Source organism: Macaca thibetana, chromosome 20 (assembly GCF_024542745.1).
Source record: "Macaca thibetana thibetana isolate TM-01 chromosome 20, ASM2454274v1, whole genome shotgun sequence".
Taxonomy (NCBI): Eukaryota; Metazoa; Chordata; class Mammalia; order Primates; family Cercopithecidae; genus Macaca; species Macaca thibetana.
This window is the reverse complement of record NC_065597.1, coordinates 31662988-31682523: the sequence shown is the minus strand read 5'-3', so window position 1 is coordinate 31682523 and position 19536 is coordinate 31662988. Positions and strand designations below refer to the sequence as shown.

Below are 19536 nucleotides of genomic sequence, written 5' to 3'. Positions count from 1 at the left end.
AGTGGGGTTGCCCTTCCCTGTCCCTGTCCCTCACCACATCAGCCCAGCAGGAGCTACAGGAGCTGGAGCACCTCCAACCTGGCCCAGTGCTAGCCCTGCTGCTGCTGGCCTCCCTGGGAAAGAGGCTCAGGCTAGCCACCCTCGGTGTGCCCAGGGCACATGCTGGGTCCACTCACCTGTCAGCCGGGGCTGCAGGGGCTTTGGAGTTCTGGCCTCTCTGTCGCTCTGGCTTCGGGGAGCCCAGTCTCCCACCTGACTTCCGGTCCCGAGAACCTGGGTGATAGGTGCAGAGTGAGACCACCCTCCTGGCTTACAGGGGATGGCAGTGTGGGTGGCCTCACCAACACCAGGGACTCACTTCTAAAGCCTGAGGCTGCTTAGTTCACCTCCTTCATTTTTATAAAGAAATAAAAAGGGAAGAGCCAAGTAGAAGAGAAGAGACATGTGGACACCAAGGCATCCGGAAATGAGGCTGAGGCCAAACCTGGGCTCCAGGTTCCACCAAGCAGCCAGTATCTTGCGCAGAGACACAAAACTCCTTCCTAGCTTTGAAGAAATTTATCACATGGGGCTTCAAATACAGAACAACAAAAAAGACATGGCAGTAAAGACATACAAGCAAAGCCGAGAGACCACGAGTGTCACTCTGGCAATGTTAGGAGGGAGGCGCGGCAGCCTAGGCAGGGTCCACTGCCCGGCGCAGGCCCAAGGCTCATGCGTGAACAAAGGTCTGCAGGACCCCAGTGGCCCTGGTTCCAACCCCAGGCAAGGACAGCGAGGCTGTTCCAGACCAACCACACAGGACACTGCCCTGGGCTTAGGGACAAAGGTGAGCAGCTTCCTCTTCCTACGCCCGACAAACTCAGAGAACTACTCGGGAAGGGGTCTGAAGCCCCCTGCCTGTTCTCTGTGTCTGGGAGTGGCTGTGCGGGTGGCCAGGCCCCCTTGTCCTCTGGTTTAAGTTCCACCCATCAAAGCCAGCCAGGACAACCTCCCTGTCTTTCCATCTGGGCCCCAGCTCTTGGGGTGTGGTCAGGACGGCTGGGGGTCCCCGAGGCCCTTTCAGGTCTATGTGGCTCAGCAGTAACACAGACACTGTCTGCCCTGTCACTCAGTTCACAAGAACCCAGGAGGGTCTCCAGAGGGCACGAGGCACGTGGGTCCAGCTGTCTTCTGTCAGTCAGACTGAAGAGATTTGCAAAAATGGAAAAACCAATGCCATTCCTGCTCATTTGTTTTGGAAAATATAATTATATTTTGCAAAAATGACACGTGTAAGAAAAATACAGGCCGGGCGCGGTGGCTCAAGCCTGTAATCCCAGCACTTTGGGAGGCCGAGACGGGCGGATCACGAGGTCAGGAGATCGAGACCATCTTGGCTAACATGGTGAAACCCCGTCTCTACTAAAAATACAAAAAACTAGCCGGGCGAGGTGGCGGGCGCCTGTAGTCCCAGCTACTCGGGAGGCTGAGGCAGGAGGATGGCGTGAACCCAGGAGGCGGAGCTTGCAGTGAGCCGAGATCCGGCCACTGCACTCCAGCCTGGACGACAGAGCAAGACTCCGTCTCAAAAAAAAAAAAAGAAAAATACAGTTGCTCTTGTTGCCCAAGCTGGAGTGCAATGGCGCAATCTCAGCTCACTACAACCTCCGCCTCCCGGGTTCAAGCGATTCTCCTGCCTCAGCCTCCTGAGTAGCTGGGACTACAGATGCGTGCCACTATGCCCAACTAATTTTTTGTAGTTTTAGTAGCAACGTGGTTTCACCATGTTAGCCAGGCTGGTCTCGAACTCCTGACCTCAGATGATCTGCACACCTTGGCCTCCCAAAGTGCTGAGATTACAGGTGTGAGCCACCATGCCCGGCCTATTACTGTTATATTTATTTATTTATTTATTTTTGAGACAGAGTCTTGCTCTGTGGCCAGACTGGAGTGCAGTAGTGTGGTATTAGCTCACTGTAACCTCCGCCTCCCGGTTCAAGTGATTCTCCTGCCTCAGCCTCCTGAGTAGCTGGGATTACAGGTGCCAGCCACCATGCCCGGCTAATTTTTTTTTTTTTTTGGGATGACGGAGTCTCTGTCACCCAGGCTGGAGTGCAGTGGCGCTATTTCGGCTCACTGCAAGCTCCGCCTCCCGGGTTCACACCATTCTCCTGCCTCAGCCTGCCGAGTAGCTGGGACTATAGGCACCCGCCACCTCGCCTGGCTAGTTTTTTGTATTTTTAGTAGAGACGGGGTTTCACCGTGTTAGCCAGGACGGTCTCAATCTCCTGACCTTGTGATCTACCTGCCCCGGCCTCCCAAAGTGCTGGGATTACAGGCGTGAGCCACTGCGCCCGGCCTAATTTTTGTATTTTTAGTAGAGACAGGGTTTTACCAGGTTGGCCAGGCTGGTCTCGAACTCCTGACCTCAAGTGATCTGCCCGCCTCAGCCTCCCAAAGTGCTGGGATTACAGGCGTGAGCCACCGCGCCTGCTCCTGTTACTTTTAAACAAACATTTAAAAATTTTTTTTAGTTTTAGTTTTCAATATCGTAATACTGACAGGCATAATCTGCAAGTCAGATGTTTTCTGGGCCCTCCTGCTTGTTAAGAGCGATGGGGTCTGAGTCCAGCTGCTCCGCATCCCCAGGCTCCCGCCCCCTGCCCTGCCCCCTAGGGGCTGGGAGGCTCACCTCGGTCTGGGGATGTGTTGGCCCGCTTGGCTGGAGGAGGGCTCTGCCTGTCCTTGTCTGATGGTTCATAGCGCTTCCTGCTTCCTTTATCAGCCGCCTGGGACAACCGAGAGGCTGGTGAGGATGGCAGGGCCAGGAGACAGCAGCTGTGTCCTCACCCCAGACAACATTTCCTTGCCAGCAAACTGCTCTGCTCCCAAAGGTCCCACCACATGCCCATGAGACCCTGTAGCCCCAAGTGAGGCCTCCATGACCCGGACCAAGGGCACCCCCACTGTGCACTTGGGGCCCTTCATGTTCCATGGGAAGCACCCTGAAGGCCTTCCTGCTCCCCATGGGGGCCACTCTAGGAGGACTTGGGACCCCTGAAACCAGGCCTCTTAACCTTCCAGCAGAGGACAGCGATGTGTCCTGCTGAGGGCAGAGGACAGGGACCGAGGCTTGCTTCCTGTATTATGTTGAGACTGGCTGGCAGGGAATGGCGGCCACAGGCACAGAGAGAACACGCTCTCTGTCCAGAGCGAGGCCGGCAGCACCCGAACCTCCCCAGATGCTCACACTTCCTGGCCCAGGCCGGGAAGATGGAGTCTCGCTCTGTCACCCAGGCTCTGCCGACACCTGCAAGGCCCCACTGGCCCTCACTCAGGTTCTGTCCCCCAGGAGGAAGCTGTCTCAGGAAGCAAATGGACCCAGGCCCAGACGCTGGGGGAGCCACCAGCAGGGCCCTTGCCCTCACCTTATTCAACAGTGTCAACTTGATCTCCTTGTGGGCCACAAACGTGCCCTGCTGGGGCTGCCCGGGGGGTGCCTGCTGGGGGGTCGAGGGCTGCTGGGAGGACTTCCCCCCTGCTGGAGGTTTTGCAGATTTAGGTGGTTGCGTGGACGAATCCCTTTTCCGCTTTTCCTCTTTAACACCGTCTTCTTTCTTAGATTTTCCTACCAACGATAAATCTGCAGTCATGGGGGTACTGGTGATTTTCCCGGGGCCACACCGACAGCCAGGCAAAGTCTGTGCTGATGCCACCCTCCTCCCCTGGAGCTACTCCTTAAAGGTACCAGGGCCCCCGAATACCTTTCTCCTTCCTGGTCTGGGCTGGGGCTGGGGACCGAGAGCTGGCTGAGGACACGGGGCTAGCCAGGTCTGCGTACATGTCTTCTGAGTCCACGCTGTGTGCAGAGCTGCTGCTCGACGTAGCACTGGACACTGAGGAGACACTGCTCACGCTCAGGGACCTGGACACATGAGAACATCTCACCACAGTCCAACCACAGACTGGAGGGAGGGGCCGGCGGGGGGTGCTCCATGGTCCACGTTTACCCAGTGTCCATTTATGGATCATGTACCCATGGAATGTGTGATTTTGGGGGGACACTGGGCAGTTCCAGGGTTACACAGTAACGGACATCTCTATGGCTGGGCCAGGGCCCCATTTCACTAACGAATGTCAGGTTGCGGCTGGGCGCGGTGGCTCGCGCCTGTCATCCCAGCACTCTGGGAGACTGAGACGGGCAGATCACCTGAGGTCAGGAGTTCGGGACCAGCCTGGCCAACATGGTGAAACCCTGTCTCTACTAAAAATGCAGAAATTAGCCGGGCATGGTCGCGGGCACCAGTAATCCCAGCTACTGGAGAGGCTGAGGCAAAATAATTGCTTGAACCCGGGAGGTGGAGGTTGCAGTGTGCCAAGACTGTGCCACTGCACTCTAGCCTGGGCAACAAGAGCGAAACTCCGTCTCAAAACAAACACAAATGAAACGAATGTCAGGTTGCTTGTTGGGAAGGGAAACAGGACTGAGCTGAGCCAAGAGTGGCAAGGATGGAATTTAAGCAGAGTCCCTGGCTTAGACACCCGCAACAAAAGGGTGACAGCCTCAGCCCACAGGGAAATTAAAACACAACGAGCTGTTCCGCACAGTCTCAGGGAATGCCTGAGGAACACGCAGCAGACAGACTGGAAACAGCAGGTCTGCAGCTCCACTGGCTTGCACTCAACACGGACACAGAGCACAGGACTGGCATCTGAGTCCGCCCTGCCCATGTGCTACTCGGGAAAACACCAATCACATCCCCCAAGCACGTTGGGTACCGCAGCAGGGAACCGGGGAAGGTAAGAGAACCATTTTTTTTTTCAAAAGTCAGGTCTTTTAAAACATTTCAGACCTATCAAGAAACATTTTAGGCCAGGTGCGGTGGCTCACGCCTATAATCCCAGGAGTTTGGGAGACCACGGTGGGAGGATCACTTGAGCCCAGGGGTTTTGAGACCAGCCTGGGCAACATAGCAAGACCATGTCTCTCCAGAAACAAAACAAACAACAGAAAAAAAAAGTTTGATGGCCGGGCGCGGTGGCTCAAGCCTGTAATCCCAGCACTTTGGGAGGCCAAGACGGGCGGATCACGAGATCAGGAGATCGAGACCATCCTGGCTAACACGGTGAAACCCCGTCTCTACTAAAAAATACAAAAAACTAGCCGGGCGAGGTGGTGGGCACCTGTAGTCCCAGCTACTCGGGAGGCTGAGGCAGGAGAATGGCGTGAACCCGGGAGGCGGAGCTTGCAGTGAGCTGAGATCTGGCCACTGCACTCCAGTCTGGGTGACAGAGCGAGACTCTGTCTCAAAAAAAAAAAAAAAAAAAAAAGTTTGACAAACATATAAACCACCTGCTGCCTGGAAATGAAAGAGTTCTATGTGAGGAATCTAAGGACTGATTTAATACTTTCTTTCAAAACAACTAAACAGCAGAAATCTTTTTTTCTGAGACAGGATCTCTGTTGTCCAGGCTGGAATGCAGTGGCATGATCACAGCTCACTCAACCTTGACCTCCCAAGTAGCTGGGACCACAGGCACACACCACTATACCCAGCTCATTAAAAAAAATTTCTGGGCTGGACGTGGTGGCTCATACCTGTAATCCCAGCACTTTAGGAGGCCAAGGTGGATGGATCACCTGAGGTCAGTTCAAGATCAGCCTGACCAACATGGTGAAACCCAGTCTCTACTAAAAATACAAAATTAGGCTGGGTGCAGTGGCTCACACCTGTAATCCCAGTACTTTGGGAGGCCAAGGTGGATGGATCACCTGGGGTCAGGAGTTCAAGATCAGCCTGACCAACCTGGTGAAAGCTAGTCTCTACTAAAAATACAAAATTAGGCTGGGCGTGGTGGCTCATGCCTGTAATCCCAGCACTTTGGGAGGCTGAGGTGGGTGGATTGCCTGAGCTCAGGAGTTTTGAGACCAACCTGGGCAACACGGTGAAACCCTGTCTCTACTAAAATACAAAAAATTAGCTGGGTGTGACAGCATGCGCCTGTAGTCCCAGCTACCCGGGAGGCGGAAGTTGCGAGACTGCGCCATTGCACTCCAACCTGGGCAACAAGAATGAAACTGTCTCAAAAAAAAAATATATATATATATATTTTTTTTCTGTGGAGATGGGGTCTGTGTTGCTCAGGCTGGTCTCAAGTCCTGGGCTCAAGCAATCCTCCTGCCTTGGCCTCCCACAGTGCTGGGATCACAGGTGTGAGCCCCCGCGCCTGGCCCACAAAGCTTTTCCATGTATTCTCTTCTAAGATGTTTTTTATCGGCTTCCCCACCCCTCTGGCTGGTTCCCTTGATAGCTGTGACAGGCTGTGCAGGCCCGGCCTCTGTGGCTCCTCCCCAGGTGCAGGTGCTCTCCTAGGTGCTGTGGCATCAAGTCAGCAGGGCAGAGGCACCTCCTCCTGACCTGAGTGCCCTCGAGTTTGTGAAGCTGTTTTTGTGGGGGAAGGGGGGGTCTCCCTATCACATGAATCCTGGCCCATTTTCTCCCGTGTCAAAATTTCGACCACAGCCTTCCACAGCCCCAAGGTGACTCAGACCCAGAAGGGCCCCAAGCCTGCCTGTGGGAGACAGCCCAACCCACAAGCTGGCTTTTTCGGGGGACTTCCTGGCCCCAAAGGGGAGGGAGAAACAGAGGCAAAGGGTGATGGGGACGACCTGGATCGGGAGCTGGAACCACTATAGCTGCTGCCACTGCCGCTGCCGCTGCCGCTGAGCGTCCGCCTGTAATACAAGCAACAGCTGGGCTCAGGGGGCGTGGCCTCCGCAGCCCCTCATGGCCTCCCCTCCCCACCAGCAGCCCAGCAGCCCTGTGAGGCGAGGCTCCAGACTGGCCTTGCCACCGCCTTGGAACAGGGCCTGGGCCTGTCTTCCTCTAGGCACAGTGTTTTGTCAGGATAAAAAGTGCAGTCTCTCAGGGCAGCACCTCCCAGTGTAGACAGGGGTGGTGAGGGGAAGGCCTGTGCTCCCTGCCAAGCTGTCCTTTCTCCTTCACGCTCCAGAAACACAGACTCAGGGAGGGGACAGGACAGGTTCCCGGGTAAGGGCTCACTGGGTGCTGCTGCTCGGCTGGGGGTGCCTCCCACCACCTGGCTCTGGACCCTGGCACTCTGGATTTCCAGCAGTGCCAGCATCACAGTGGCACCAAGAACATGGAAAGCCCAAAGGCCCATGGACACCGAAATGCTCACCTCCTGGGGGGGGTCCTGGCTGGCCGCTCCTTCCTCCTGGCTTCCCGAGGGTCTCCTGGCTTGGTGGGCTCGGGGACAGGAGCCGTGGTTTTGGTGGCCTGTGGTGGGGCTGGAGGCAGGGCCGGCTTCTTCACTGACTTCTCTCTGTGAGACAGGGAGGCTCGAGCAGGGCAGGGCTGGTGGATGAGGCCCCGCTGGCCTACGTCCTCTTTAAATGTACCCACACCTCGGGGAACGACACCGCATGCTTGTGACGCTAAGTGAGCACACTCATGCCTGGACACAGTTCCCACCCGTCAGCGTCAGAGCGCTTGGGAATGGCTTCAAAGCCCCCAGCAGCCCTTCAGGGCTCCCCTCTAACAGACAAGAGCTACAGGCACCGCCAGACAGTGGGGAGAGCAGGCTAACATGAAGAGCCCTGAGAACACCCGGCTGCTGCCATGTCCCCAGGGCTGTGCTTCATCCCCAGGGCTCCTGGGGGAGCGCTGCAGTGTAAGGGCGGCCCGGGAGAACAGGGGCTGTGCCCAGTGGCCCCCCAGCCCAGTCACCCTCTGGGAACAGCCCCCCCGAGGCATCCTCACCTCTTTGGTCCCAAACACAAATGAGAGACAGAGACGGAGGGAGGAGGCTGCAGCCTCTGGAGGCCTGGCCGGCCAGGACTTGTCCACAGGCTGGGCACTCACCCTGCTTTCCCGGGCGGCGGGGCCGGCTCTCCCTTGGTTCTGATGGAAGGTCTATGTGGGGAAGGTGTTGGGGATGGGGACGGGGATGAAGAGAAGGACCGGGACCTGGGGGAGTGAACAAAGGTGTGAGAAGAGGCCTGGGGGTGTTTCTTCACCAGCCCAAGCCCACTGAGGACCGACCCACCCAGACCCATGGAGAAGGCCATGAATTTCCATGTATGTGCCTCAGGTTTAACTTCAGTTCTGCACTGTTCTGGCATCTGCTAAACACACAGGCCCAGAGTAGACCGTGGAGTGTGGAAGGTGTCAGCAGACCCTAGCGGGCCCTCCAGGAGGCAGGTGCCACGTTCACGTGTGTGCAGGACGGGAGGGGACAGGTCCCTTGGCAGTGGGGCAGCAGAGCAGCTCCCACAGAAACACCCGCAGGACAGGGCTGAGTCTGGCCCCTTCCTGGAGGACTGTCCCTGGAGGACTGGAATGCCTCAACTCGAGGATCTCAGGCTGTGGCCCTCAGTGACAGCACACATCTACACAAGGACGAGGGCCCGGAAGGCTGGTGTTTGGCAGGGGACACAGGACATGAGCCCCTGGCCATCCTAGTTCAGCTGCCAGCAGGGACTTTCAATACCACAAGGGGCTATTGGTGCCACAACTAAAGCCACATCTGCAGGTGCCCATGCTCCCTGCACCAGCGGAGGGCCCTGCATGGGTCCCGGGCACGTACCTGGACCGGCTTCCTGAGAACGAGCTGTGTCTGGAAGAGCGGCTGGAGTAGGAGCTGTAGGATGAAGACCGGGATCGTGACCGGGAGGAGCCGGAGCCGGAGTAGGACGATGACCGTGAAGATGACCTGGGGTGGGCGGGAGGGAGAGTGGTGAGAAGTGAGAAGGGCCCTCCCTGCCCCGCACGCCCTCTGCTGACCTGCTGCTCTTTGGCACAGACCTGAACGCACAGCTACACACACATGCACAGACGCACACATGCGCACAGATGTACACATGCGCAGCTACACACCCACAGATACACAGCTACATATGCGCACAGACGCACACAGACGTATACATGCACAGCTACACACCCACAGAATCACAGCTACACACATGCACAGACGCACAGCTATACATGTGCAAGTTGCACATGCGCGCACACACAGCGCTACGCAGGCGCAGATGCACAGCTACACACATGCGTATAGCTGCACACGCACAGACACACAGACGCACAGCTACACACGTGCACAGACGCACAGCCATACACGCGCAGACACACAGCTACCCACATGCGCACAGATGCATACAGCCTCCCCCAGACACACCCACCCCTCCTCAGTGGAGAACAGCATTTAGAAATCAAGACCTGGGCATGGGGTGTGCCTGCTGTTACTGGGTGTCGCTGCCTGAGTGGACAGAGCCAGGATGTGTGCGCTGACCCAGCTCACGTGCGTCTGTGTGTCTATCTGTCCCTCTGCACCCACTGTGAAGCCTGGCCTCCCACCCACACCTCCTGTTCCTGTGGAGCACCATGGGGTCCACCCTAGTCCCCTGCTTTCCGTCATCCCTCCCTCGGGAGCCAGGCTCCTGTGTGCTGAGACCAGGACTGTACGTGGAGGAGCACAGCTTCAGGTCCAGTCTGGAGGAACAGATGGACTCACTGGGCCCCAGGTCTGTGCATCCTCCCGCATCCAGATGCCCCTCCCTCCAGTGTAGCCCGGGACTCCCTGGGAGCAGTCGGGCTCAGTCGCCGGTGTCTCTGCCCCATTTGGGGTCACTGCATCAGTGCTACTTGGCATTGATGCTCTTTGCTGAATGTATAAATGCCGGGTTAGTCCCACTGACTGGCCTTCAGGCAATGACCCCACAGCAAACAGTGGGGCTGTGGTGTTCCCCACCTGACCCAGTGAGGTACACGGTGTTCAGCTGACGGCTCCGAGGTGCTGACACCCCAGCCGTCCCAGAAGCCCTCGTTACCTGGAGGAATTAGAGGCAGAGGCCGACGAGGCTGATGTTTTCCGACGCCTTCGAGCCCGGCTCGGGGAGACCGACACCCCGAGTTTCTTCTTGGGAGACTTGGATCGGCGCCAAGGGTCCTTCCACTCATCTGCTCGCTTCACCTGCGGCCCCGCAGTGGCGGCCTCCTTCTTTGGTGGCTCAGCTTGGCGGCTGAAATCACAGAGATATTAGCAACTCTCGGGCCACCTTCCGCTTCACAGCAATGCCATGTGGGTGACAGCAGTGGGGGAGACTACTGATCTCGTACCTGGCTCAGGATCACCTGAGAAACAAAGAGTCCTATAGGGGAAAACAGACCACTCACAAAACCCATCATCGCAGGGATGAGCAGAGCTCTCTCCACAGTCTTGGCGCCAGAGTCTGTTACTCAGGGACACCCAGGCTTCTCCTGAACCAGAATGGCAGTTACTTTTTGTGGGTGTCATTACTTACTTAATTTCCATCTTCCCAACTACGCTGTCAGCTCTGGGAGGGACAGGGATGGTGTCTAATACTATCTGTAGTGCCGACATACTAGTAGGTTCATAATAAATATTTATGAAATAAGCCCGGGCACGGTGGCTTACGCCTGCAATCTCAGCACTTTGTGAGGTCGAGGCAGGCGGAGAAGTTGAGGTCGGGAGTTCCAGACCAGCCTGGCCAACATGGTGAAACCCCGTCTCTATTAAAAATATAAAAATTAGGCTGGGCACAATGGCTCATGCCTATAATCCCAGCACTTTGGGAGGCTGAGGTGGGCAGATCATGAGGTCAGGAGTTCAAGACCAGCCTGGCCAACACGGTGAAACTCCATGTCTACTAAAAATACAAAAATTAGGCTGGTATGGTGGCTCACGGCTGTAATCCCAGCACTTTGGGAGGCCGAGGAGGGCGAATCACGAGGTCAAGAGATCCAGACTATTCTGACTAACACAGTGAAACCCCATCTCTACTAAAAATATAAAAAGTTAGCCGGGCGTGGTGGCGGGTGCTTGTAGTCAAAGCTACTTGGGAGGCTGAGGCAGGAGAATGGCGTGAACCCGGGAGGTGGAGCTTGCACTGAGCCGAGATCACGTCACTGCACTCCAGCCTGGGCCACAGAGTGAGACTCCATCTCAAGAAAAAAAAAAATTAGTTGGGCGTGGTGGCGGGCACCCATAATCCCAGCTACTTGGGAAGCTGAGGCAGGAGAATTGCTTGAACCTGGGAGGCAGAGGTTGTTGTGAGCTGAGATCGTGCCACTGCACTCCAATCTGGGTGACAGAGCAAGACTCCGTCTCAAACAAAACAAAACAAAATAAAACACAAAACAAAACAAAAATTAGCTGGGCGTGGAATATGTGCCTATAATCCCAGCTACTCGGGAGCCTGAGGCAGGAAAATCGTTTGAACCCAGGAGGCACAGGTTGCAGTGAGCTGAGACTGCACTACTGCACTCTAGTCTGGGCAACAGAGTGAGACTCCATCTTAGAAAACAAACAAAAAACCCAACAGAAATGATATTAAAGTGACCCCTTATATATAAATCTTTATCTGACTCCTTAAAGGGCAAACTCCTGAGAAATGGAATTAATGGGTCAAAGGAGACACACATTTTACAGGTTATTGGTAGGTTATCAAATATTTTTTCCTCATTTAGCCAGCAGTGTGCGGTGCCAAACCTGAGCTTGGTGTCACCATTAACAACCACAACCACCACCCAGACACAAACCAACCCAAAATCCTGGCAATTGTATAAGCAGAAAAGGGTTTTTTTTTTTTTTTTTTTTTTTTTTTTTTTAAAGAGACAGGGTCTCGCTCTGTTGCCCACTCTGGAATGTGGTGGCATGATCACTGCAGCCTTGAGCTTCCAGGCTGAAGGGATCCTCCCACCTCAGCCTCTTTGAGTAGCCAGGACTGCGGGTGTGCACCACCACACCCAAGTCATCAAACACTGCTTTAAGGTCTCCCTGTGTTGCCCAGGCTGGTCTCGAATTCCAGGCCTCAAGCAATCCTCCCACCCTGGCCTCCGAAAGTGCTGGGGTTATAAGCTTGAGCCGCCATGCCTGGCCTGCAAACATATCTTAAAAGGCTGTCGTAGCTCCTGTGTTACTGTGAGTGGGATTCTCTGCCCTATGTCTTGCTCACCTCCGGCTCTGCTGTGGTAGCATCTGCTTATGTCACATGACAACACATGAAACCATCAAAACCATCAGTGTTTATGTTTTCAGAGCTTGTTTAATCAACCAGATGGCCGGCAAACACGCCTGCTATCTGCTGAGAATGCAGGATGGGGGCAGCTCCCCACTTAACACTGACCTAAGGACACGGACACACGACATCACAGCTTCAGCTCCTGTAATCAGCCCAAAACCCCAAGAGCTATTGCCACATCTGGGAGTCTCCCGGAGAAGTACTCCAGGAAGAGGCCAACGCCTGTCTTATGATCCTCCTTGTCCCAAGCTACTGGAGAGCTACTTTCACCTTTATACTTCCTGTATACTCTCATCCTAAAAACCCAAGAGGAAACAGAGCACCGGTGAGCCACAGGGACGGGGGCCCTTCCAACACAGGGAGAGGCAATGGCAGAAGTCAAGGCATGGTCGAGACCACCTCCTCTTCGGGTGAAGCTGTAACAGCACGTGGAGTCCTTGCTGTGGTGAGGGGGAAGCAAAACAGCGTCTGCTTGTCCCCTGACATGGCATGGAAATAAAACCAGCTGACATCCAGAGAGGTGGGCGGTGCAGACCTCCACAATCTCAGGGCAGCTCGTGCTTGCCCCCCAGGAAGAACTGCTCATTCCCTCTGGGGACAATGAAACCGAATTTCCAAATGAAGATGGCCAGAGGCAGGCCCCACAGGGGTCAGTGAGGTCTCTCTTCTCTGGGCCAGGGCTGTGGATGGGCCTGCACTGTCTCGTCACTGCACAGTGTGCCCTCCGCTACTGCCGGCCGTACCACTTTCCTTCTGAAGTAGCTGCTTCCAGGCCCATGGAGCAAGGAGGTTCTATCTAGCAAGTCCATGTTCCCATGTGTGGGACATGGTGGTACTGATTTTAAACAGGATGCAGATAACCAGTTTTTTTCTTTCTTCTCTTTTTTTTTTTTTTTTTTTTTTGAGACAGAGTCTTGCTCTGTTGCCCAGGCTGGAGTGCAGTGGCGCGATCTCGGCTCACTGCAAGCTCCGCCTCCCAGGTTCACGCCATTCTCCTGTCTCAGCCTCTCGAGTAGCTGGGACTACAGGCACCCACCACCACACCTGGCTGATTTTTGTATTTTTAGTAGAGACTGGGTTTCACCGTGTTAGCCAGGATGGTCTCGAACTCCTGACCTCGTGATCCGCCCGCCTTGGCCTCCCAAAGTGCTGGGATTACAGGTATGAGCCACCGTGCCCGGCCCATTTTTGTTTTTGTTTTTGAGACAGAGTCTCTCTGTCACCCATGCTAGAGTGCAATGGCGCAATCTCAGCTCACTGCAACCTCCGCCTCCCGGGTTCAATTGATTCTTCCACCTCAGCCTCCTGAGTAGCTGAGATTACAGGCGCCCGCCACCATGATCAGCTAGTTTTTGTATTTTTCATAGAGAGGAGGTTTTACCAAGTTGGCCAGGCTGGTCTCAAACTCCTGACCTCGAGTGATCCACCCACCTCAGCCCAGATAACCATTTTTACTTTTGACTTTATTACTACAGTAATAATGACAAAGATTTGGGATCAGCTTTACGGTAATGATGCAAAATTTCCTTTTAAAAGGTGTTTTAGTTTAAAAAGTGGACGAGATGCACTGGCTCACGCCTGTAATCCCAGCACTGTGAGAGGCTGAGGTGGGAGGGTCGCTTGAGGCCAGGGGTTTGAGACCAGCCTGGGCAACATGGCAAAACCCTGTCTCTACAAAAAATACAAGAATTATCCAGGCACGGTGTTGTGCACCTGTGGTCAGTCAGGGCTGAGGCAGGAGAATCACCTGAGCCTGGGAGGTCAAGACTGCAGTGAGCTGTGATTGTGCCCCTGTACTCCCGCCTAGGCGAAAGGGCAAGAAGACCCTGTCTCCAAAAGAAAAAAATACCAGTAAAAGTATTTAAAATATGCAAATACATAACAAGCAGTATCTGGATACAGAAAATTATGCAAGTGGGGGCTGGGCACGGTGGCTCACGCCCGTGATCCCAACACTTTGGGAGGCTGAGGCAGGCAGATCACTCGAGGCCAGGAGTTTGAGACCAACCTGGACAACATGGTAAAACCCCGTCTCTACTAAAAATACAAAAATTAGCCAGGCCTGGTGCTGTGTGCCTGTAATTCCAGCTGCTTGAGAGGCTGAGGCATAAGAACTGCTTCAACTTTGAGGCCAGGTGCAGTGGCTCACCCCTGTAATCCCAGCACTTTGGGAGGCCGAGGCAGACAGATCACGAGGTCAGGAGATCGAGACCATCCTGGCTAACACGGTGAAACCCTGTCTCTACTAAATATATATTAAAAAAAAACTCGCCGGGCGAGGTGGCAGGTGCCTGTAGTCCCAGCCACTCGGGAGGCTGAGGCAGGAGAATGGCGTGAACCTGGGAGGTGGAGTTTGTAGTAAGCCCAAGATCGCACCACTGCACTCCAGCCTGGGCAACAGAGCGAGAGAGACTCCGTCCCCCCCCAAAAAAAAAAAAAAAAAAAAAAGAAAAGAAAAGAAAAATTATGCAAGTGGCACAAGAATTGGGTGAGTCTGGGAATTGATCTGTGTTAAGTCACATCTATGGATTCCAAGAACCAAATATAAATGAACTGCACCCCAGCTGGTGTCTTTCCTCAGACCTGGGGAAACCAAACCATGAAGATGGCTTCCGTCGGGTGTGCACAGCTCCGGCGGTCAGTTCCAGCGGCAGGTGTCTTGGGAGGCTGAGCCAGTGCTCATTAAGAAAGCACCACGTGCGAAATGGTCACGTGACGCTGTGGGGGAGGCAGGGCCAGGCCTGGCCGGTCCGAGGCACAGAGCCGGTGCCAGGAAGCTGCTCCAGCCTGGCCATCTTCCTCATGCTCCCTCTACTGCTTACAGTTTCCCAAACTTTACAGAATCATTGTATCTCACATTTATTTATTACAGAAAACATCTCAAATGTTATTTAAGGATTTTTCTATTTCTGTAAAGAAAACCATTTAACGCTGTTAACTCCTACACGCTCTCAGGAATCTTCTAATAGTTTTTTTTGTTTTTCTTTGAGACAGAGTCTGGCTCTGTCACCCAGGCTGGAGCACAGGGTCAGCTCCCTGCAACCTCCGCCTCCTGCGTTCAAATGATTCTCCTGCTTCAGCCTCCTGAGTAGCTGGGACGACAGGCACATGCCACCACACTCAGCTGTTTTGTATTTTAAGTATAGACCAGGTTTCACTGTGTTGGCCAGGCTGGTCTTGAACTCCCAACCTCAGGTGATCCACCCACCTCAGCCTACCAAAGTGCTGGGATGCAAGCATGAGCAACAGCGCCCAGTCTTGTAATTGTTTTTATGGTACATTCTCATCTCCTAGGAAAGGCCTGGCTGATCCCAGGTTGGAGGGAAGAGCTTGTGGTGTCAAGACCATGCTGGGAGGTGCAAGGAACAGCCCTGTGTGCACCAGGAAGCCACAGGACACGGCTGGGATGGGAACCACAACGAGAGAGCTGGGCTCAGGCCATGGTGCCCTGGAGTCCTACTGCAGGCCAGTGCCTCTGACCACGGTGCTTGTAACCTTGGTCCTACGGTGGCTAACAGGTGGTACCTGGGGCAATGGGGCTGGGACCATTGGGCATTGTCTCCACTGCGCTTTGATGTGAATCTCCAGGCCCCAAGGCTGCGGCAGAAAGCAAGGCTGAGCACTGGGACCCGAGGCATGTGCCCTTCTCTCAGCAAAGGATGTCACCCCAGGGGACATCCTGATTAGACTTGGAAAAACCAGGCAGATACAAAACAAACAAAAGCAAAACACACAACATGGGTGCCCCAGGACAGCCCACCACCAGCGGCTCAGCTCCTTCACAAGTGGGGGCCTGCTGGGGGGGGAGCCAGTGCGGGCTGCGAACGCTTGCAAGGGACGGCCCAGCCAGGAAGGTCCGCCTCCAGCTGGGCCAGAACAGATCCGGAATTTGCATGAACACTTCCCACCGGAGGGAAAAACCCTCCAGACGACCCCTGACTGAGGAAGCGACCATTCCCGCAGCACGGCCTGTGCTGTCATCTGGCCCCCATTCCCCGTTCAAGGCCACGGAAGACTCTCTAAGGGGCAAAGGTCAGCTCTACCACCAATGCAAACACGCCAGAGACAAAACCAAGGGCCCGAGGCTGGCACACTCACAGCTCATGCCTCACCGACGCCAGCGGGAACGTGAGGCAACATGGACGCCAGGCCGCTACAGGCCCCGTGTCCAGAAACTCCAACCCAAGCAGCTGCCAAGTTTGGGGTCAAAGGTAAAAAAGGATAAAAACGCATGAAGGTTCTTTCCTCAATCAAAAGAGCTAAGCATCTGAATCAACACGGGAAAAGGGAGATGGGAGCCTACAGGCCTCCCCCGGCTGAGCCGGCTCAGAGGCAGCTCCGGGGGCACCTCCACAGCGAAGCTTCTCTCCCGGCTCGTTCCTGTGTCTGCTCTGCGGAGCCTTCAGCTACAGGCCACGTGCTCTGCCCACCTCCCTTAAAACGTAACAGAAAAAGCCCAAAGCAGATCTGGAGTGCCAGCCCCATGTCTTTACTTTTTGAAAAAAAAAAAAAAAAGTGGAGTCCAATGGACAGGCCAGAACAGGCCTGAGTGGCCGTCACCTTCTCTAACTTGCGCAGAAGGCCATGTGGCCTCATGCACACCTGCGAGAGCCAGTCTCAGCGCAGAGCAGATACAAACACCACCAACTGCGCCTTCTGTGCGTTAAACTGCACATGAAAATCCCTGACCCCACTAGTCCCTTACCCAGAAGGTTGGTCTAAAACAGGGTTTCTTAACCTTTTCGGGGAAGTCACAAATCCCTCTGAAGAAGACTGTGTAGACTGGTCCACTCCCAGCAGAGATCTTGAGACTCCTGGGTGCCTTAAACTGGCAGATGAGAGGGCTCAGCCCAAATAACTCAGGATGAAGCGGCGGCCCGGGAAGTAGGCGCTCACCGGATGGGCCACAAAAGGGGTGTGGACACTGTGGTGTCCGGAACTCACCAGGGAAGTGTGAGAATGGAGAGCCCCGGGTGACTAGGTGCTGGGGGCAAGTGCTTCCCGTCTCAGGGGTCCACCCCACAATCCCACTGCAGGAGCCTGCCTAGCTCTAGCCCTGAAGGGGCACCCAAAGCCACAAAGGTACACCTGGAAGTTGACCAGCCTGGAGACAGCAGGCAGCCCAGACAGCTCCCGCTGGAAGGTTCCCAATCAGTGTTTACATTTCTAATGACAATGACTGGTCAAAGAGCATCATAATGACGTAATGAGGTGCCTTGGCTGTGAGCACACCCACTGGCCTAGCTACAAAGATTAGAAGTAGGTGTCACAAAAGGGATCGCCCCCGCCCCCCAGCTCTACAGATGCATTTGATAGAACTGATTGAAAGGTTCTGCTCTAATCATTTTAAAATAGCCCAGATGGAGGAGCAGGTGAGCCTCAAAAGGCAAACCAGGTCGAAGACAGCGGCACAACTCCACCTCCAGCCACAGGTCCAGGGGGAGCTGGTCAGGAAGTCCTGCCAGAGATCCCGATGGGGATGAGATCCCAACGGGGACAAGCTAGCCAGTCCCAGAGTCAAACAGCTTAGGCAGTAAGAGAGAACCTCAGGAAAGAGGGGTATTAGGCTAGAGATAAGGAAAAGAAAGGGCTCCCCCATGGACAGAGTGCTGGCCCTCAGACGGCTCAGGGCAGCGTCTCCTATCGAGGCTCAGCATTCTCCTTCCTGGGGGAGGCCCTCAACTCTACTCAGGACACCCACGGCACCCGACGGTGGCCAACTCTCGTTCCTCCTGCTGCACGCCCACGCCCCTTGTGAAGCTTGGGGTGGTGAAGTGCCTGCTATAATGAGCTTGGGCTGCGCTGGAGACGAAACAAAAAGTGACTGCGCTTCATTAGGGTGTAGCCTCCTGAAGGCCTAGTCCCAGCGCAGACAAGCCGGACCCTGCAGAGCCCCTCATTCGTGTTCTGCTCGGTAGCTGAAGGCAGAATCTTCCCAAATGGATCTCCCTGGGCAAAATCGTGTCATCTTCCTCCAGTTTAGGTGAGAAAAATTCTTTCTATTCATCTGATGATTAAAAACTCCCAACCTGCCAAAGGCCCACCCATTCAATAAGTCTCACTGCAAGGGGAATTCAGCTGCTCCTGAAAAGGCAGCCAGGCTAGTTCTGGCTGATAAGTGAGAAGGAAGCCGGAGCACTGGCTGGAAATTCTGCGCTGGGGAAACCCTTGTCCTCCAGGCAGGTAGCGGGCCTGGCAGGGTTCCCGCGAAGGTGAGTGAAGCCAAGACTGGGGACTCCCCAGCACCCGGAAGCTGGCTGAATCCAGACAAGCGACGCAGAGAACGTCAGCCCTGCTGCTGGCAGCTTGGGGAAGGGGCTGAGGGCAGCCCCAGGAGCACAAGCAAGTGCTTCAGGAAGGACAGAAACGGACGTGAGCCTCACAGAAAGGAAATAAACCAGCTCAGAAATAAGTGGGAAGAGCGGCTTGGCCCAGTTTGGTGAGAGAAGCTGTGTCTGATTTTAAGAAAAACTCATTTAGTACAGAATTTCCTGAACCCTAGCTGTGAGCCCAGATCAGGCTAGAGAACGTCTGAGCACCTCCCAGTTCCTTCCCGAATGTGAGACTCCATGAAGCTGAGGGCTCGGGGGCTGGCGACGGCAACCTGCTGCCTGGTGGCCATGCTGGCAGAGTTACCCTCTCCAAGCCTCCTGGGATCCATCACCCGCTTTCCTCTGGGGAGGCTGAGCACACTGGACAGAGGGGCTCGGCAGTTGGGAATCTATCCTCCTATCCCACGAGTCACTAACTTGCGAGGGCCACAGCAGAGGAACACAGAGACCTTAGGCACAACCGCCCTCTCATACGTACCCCAAAAGTACACTCTCGCACACAGAAACATCCCTGAGTTGGAAGTACAGACTCCTGACTGGGAAGAGCCCCCGGCTTCTTGGAAACAGGCAGAATACATGACTAGGGGCTGGGGAAGGGGGTCTGTGGCCAGGAACGTGTGCCCATAAGCCACCGAAGTGGACATGCTGATGGACTCACAAACCCAGAACCACACAGCACAGTGACCTTCCACGTGGATATCACTGCCTTTCTATGTCTCTGCTTCTAAAACCAAGGATCTGGGCTGCATGAAAACCCCCATTTTATGAATCTGGAAAGCAGACTGAGCTGGTTGTTTGTAGAAATCAATCTGCAATTTTATCAACTTGTAACAATCAATTATGACATGCAGGTAAAAATGCAGGCTGCTACCAAATCCAAAACTCACAGCACCCCCAAATATGAGTGAGCACCCCCAAATGCGGATGAGCACCAACCTGTGCGGGACTCTGGGAGAGGCATGGAGGCTGCAGCGGGGAGCAGGGCAGAGGGTGATGCCCCAGGACCACCTGCTGTGAGGGCTCCAGATAGGTGGGCACTGAGGGCCATGAGGAACAAGAAAGTAGGCTGGCAAGCAGGAGGGGATGGGGAGACCTCCCTGTGCAGAGGAATCTGAGCAAAACCCTGGAGGAGGTGGAGGCAGCCCGTCCATCCAG

The 19536-nt window shown here is 54.9% G+C and overlaps 1 protein-coding gene across 2 annotated transcripts in view; it reads right to left on the bottom strand.

Annotated features, from left to right (window-relative positions):
* ZC3H18 (zinc finger CCCH-type containing 18) overlaps positions 1-19536 on the bottom strand; it is a 69061-nt gene that overhangs the window by 1199 nt on the left and 48326 nt on the right. For both annotated transcript variants that reach the window (XM_050773610.1, XM_050773611.1), the window contains 9 exons: positions 9836-10027; positions 8593-8718; positions 7869-7973; positions 7186-7329; positions 6653-6718; positions 3747-3907; positions 3411-3610; positions 2675-2771; positions 177-273 (listed from right to left, as the gene is read on the bottom strand). In XM_050773610.1, the coding sequence (XP_050629567.1) occupies positions 177-273; positions 2675-2771; positions 3411-3610; positions 3747-3907; positions 6653-6718; positions 7186-7329; positions 7869-7973; positions 8593-8718; positions 9836-10027 (1188 nt within the window). The remainder of the gene's footprint in view (positions 1-176; positions 274-2674; positions 2772-3410; positions 3611-3746; positions 3908-6652; positions 6719-7185; positions 7330-7868; positions 7974-8592; positions 8719-9835; positions 10028-19536) is intronic.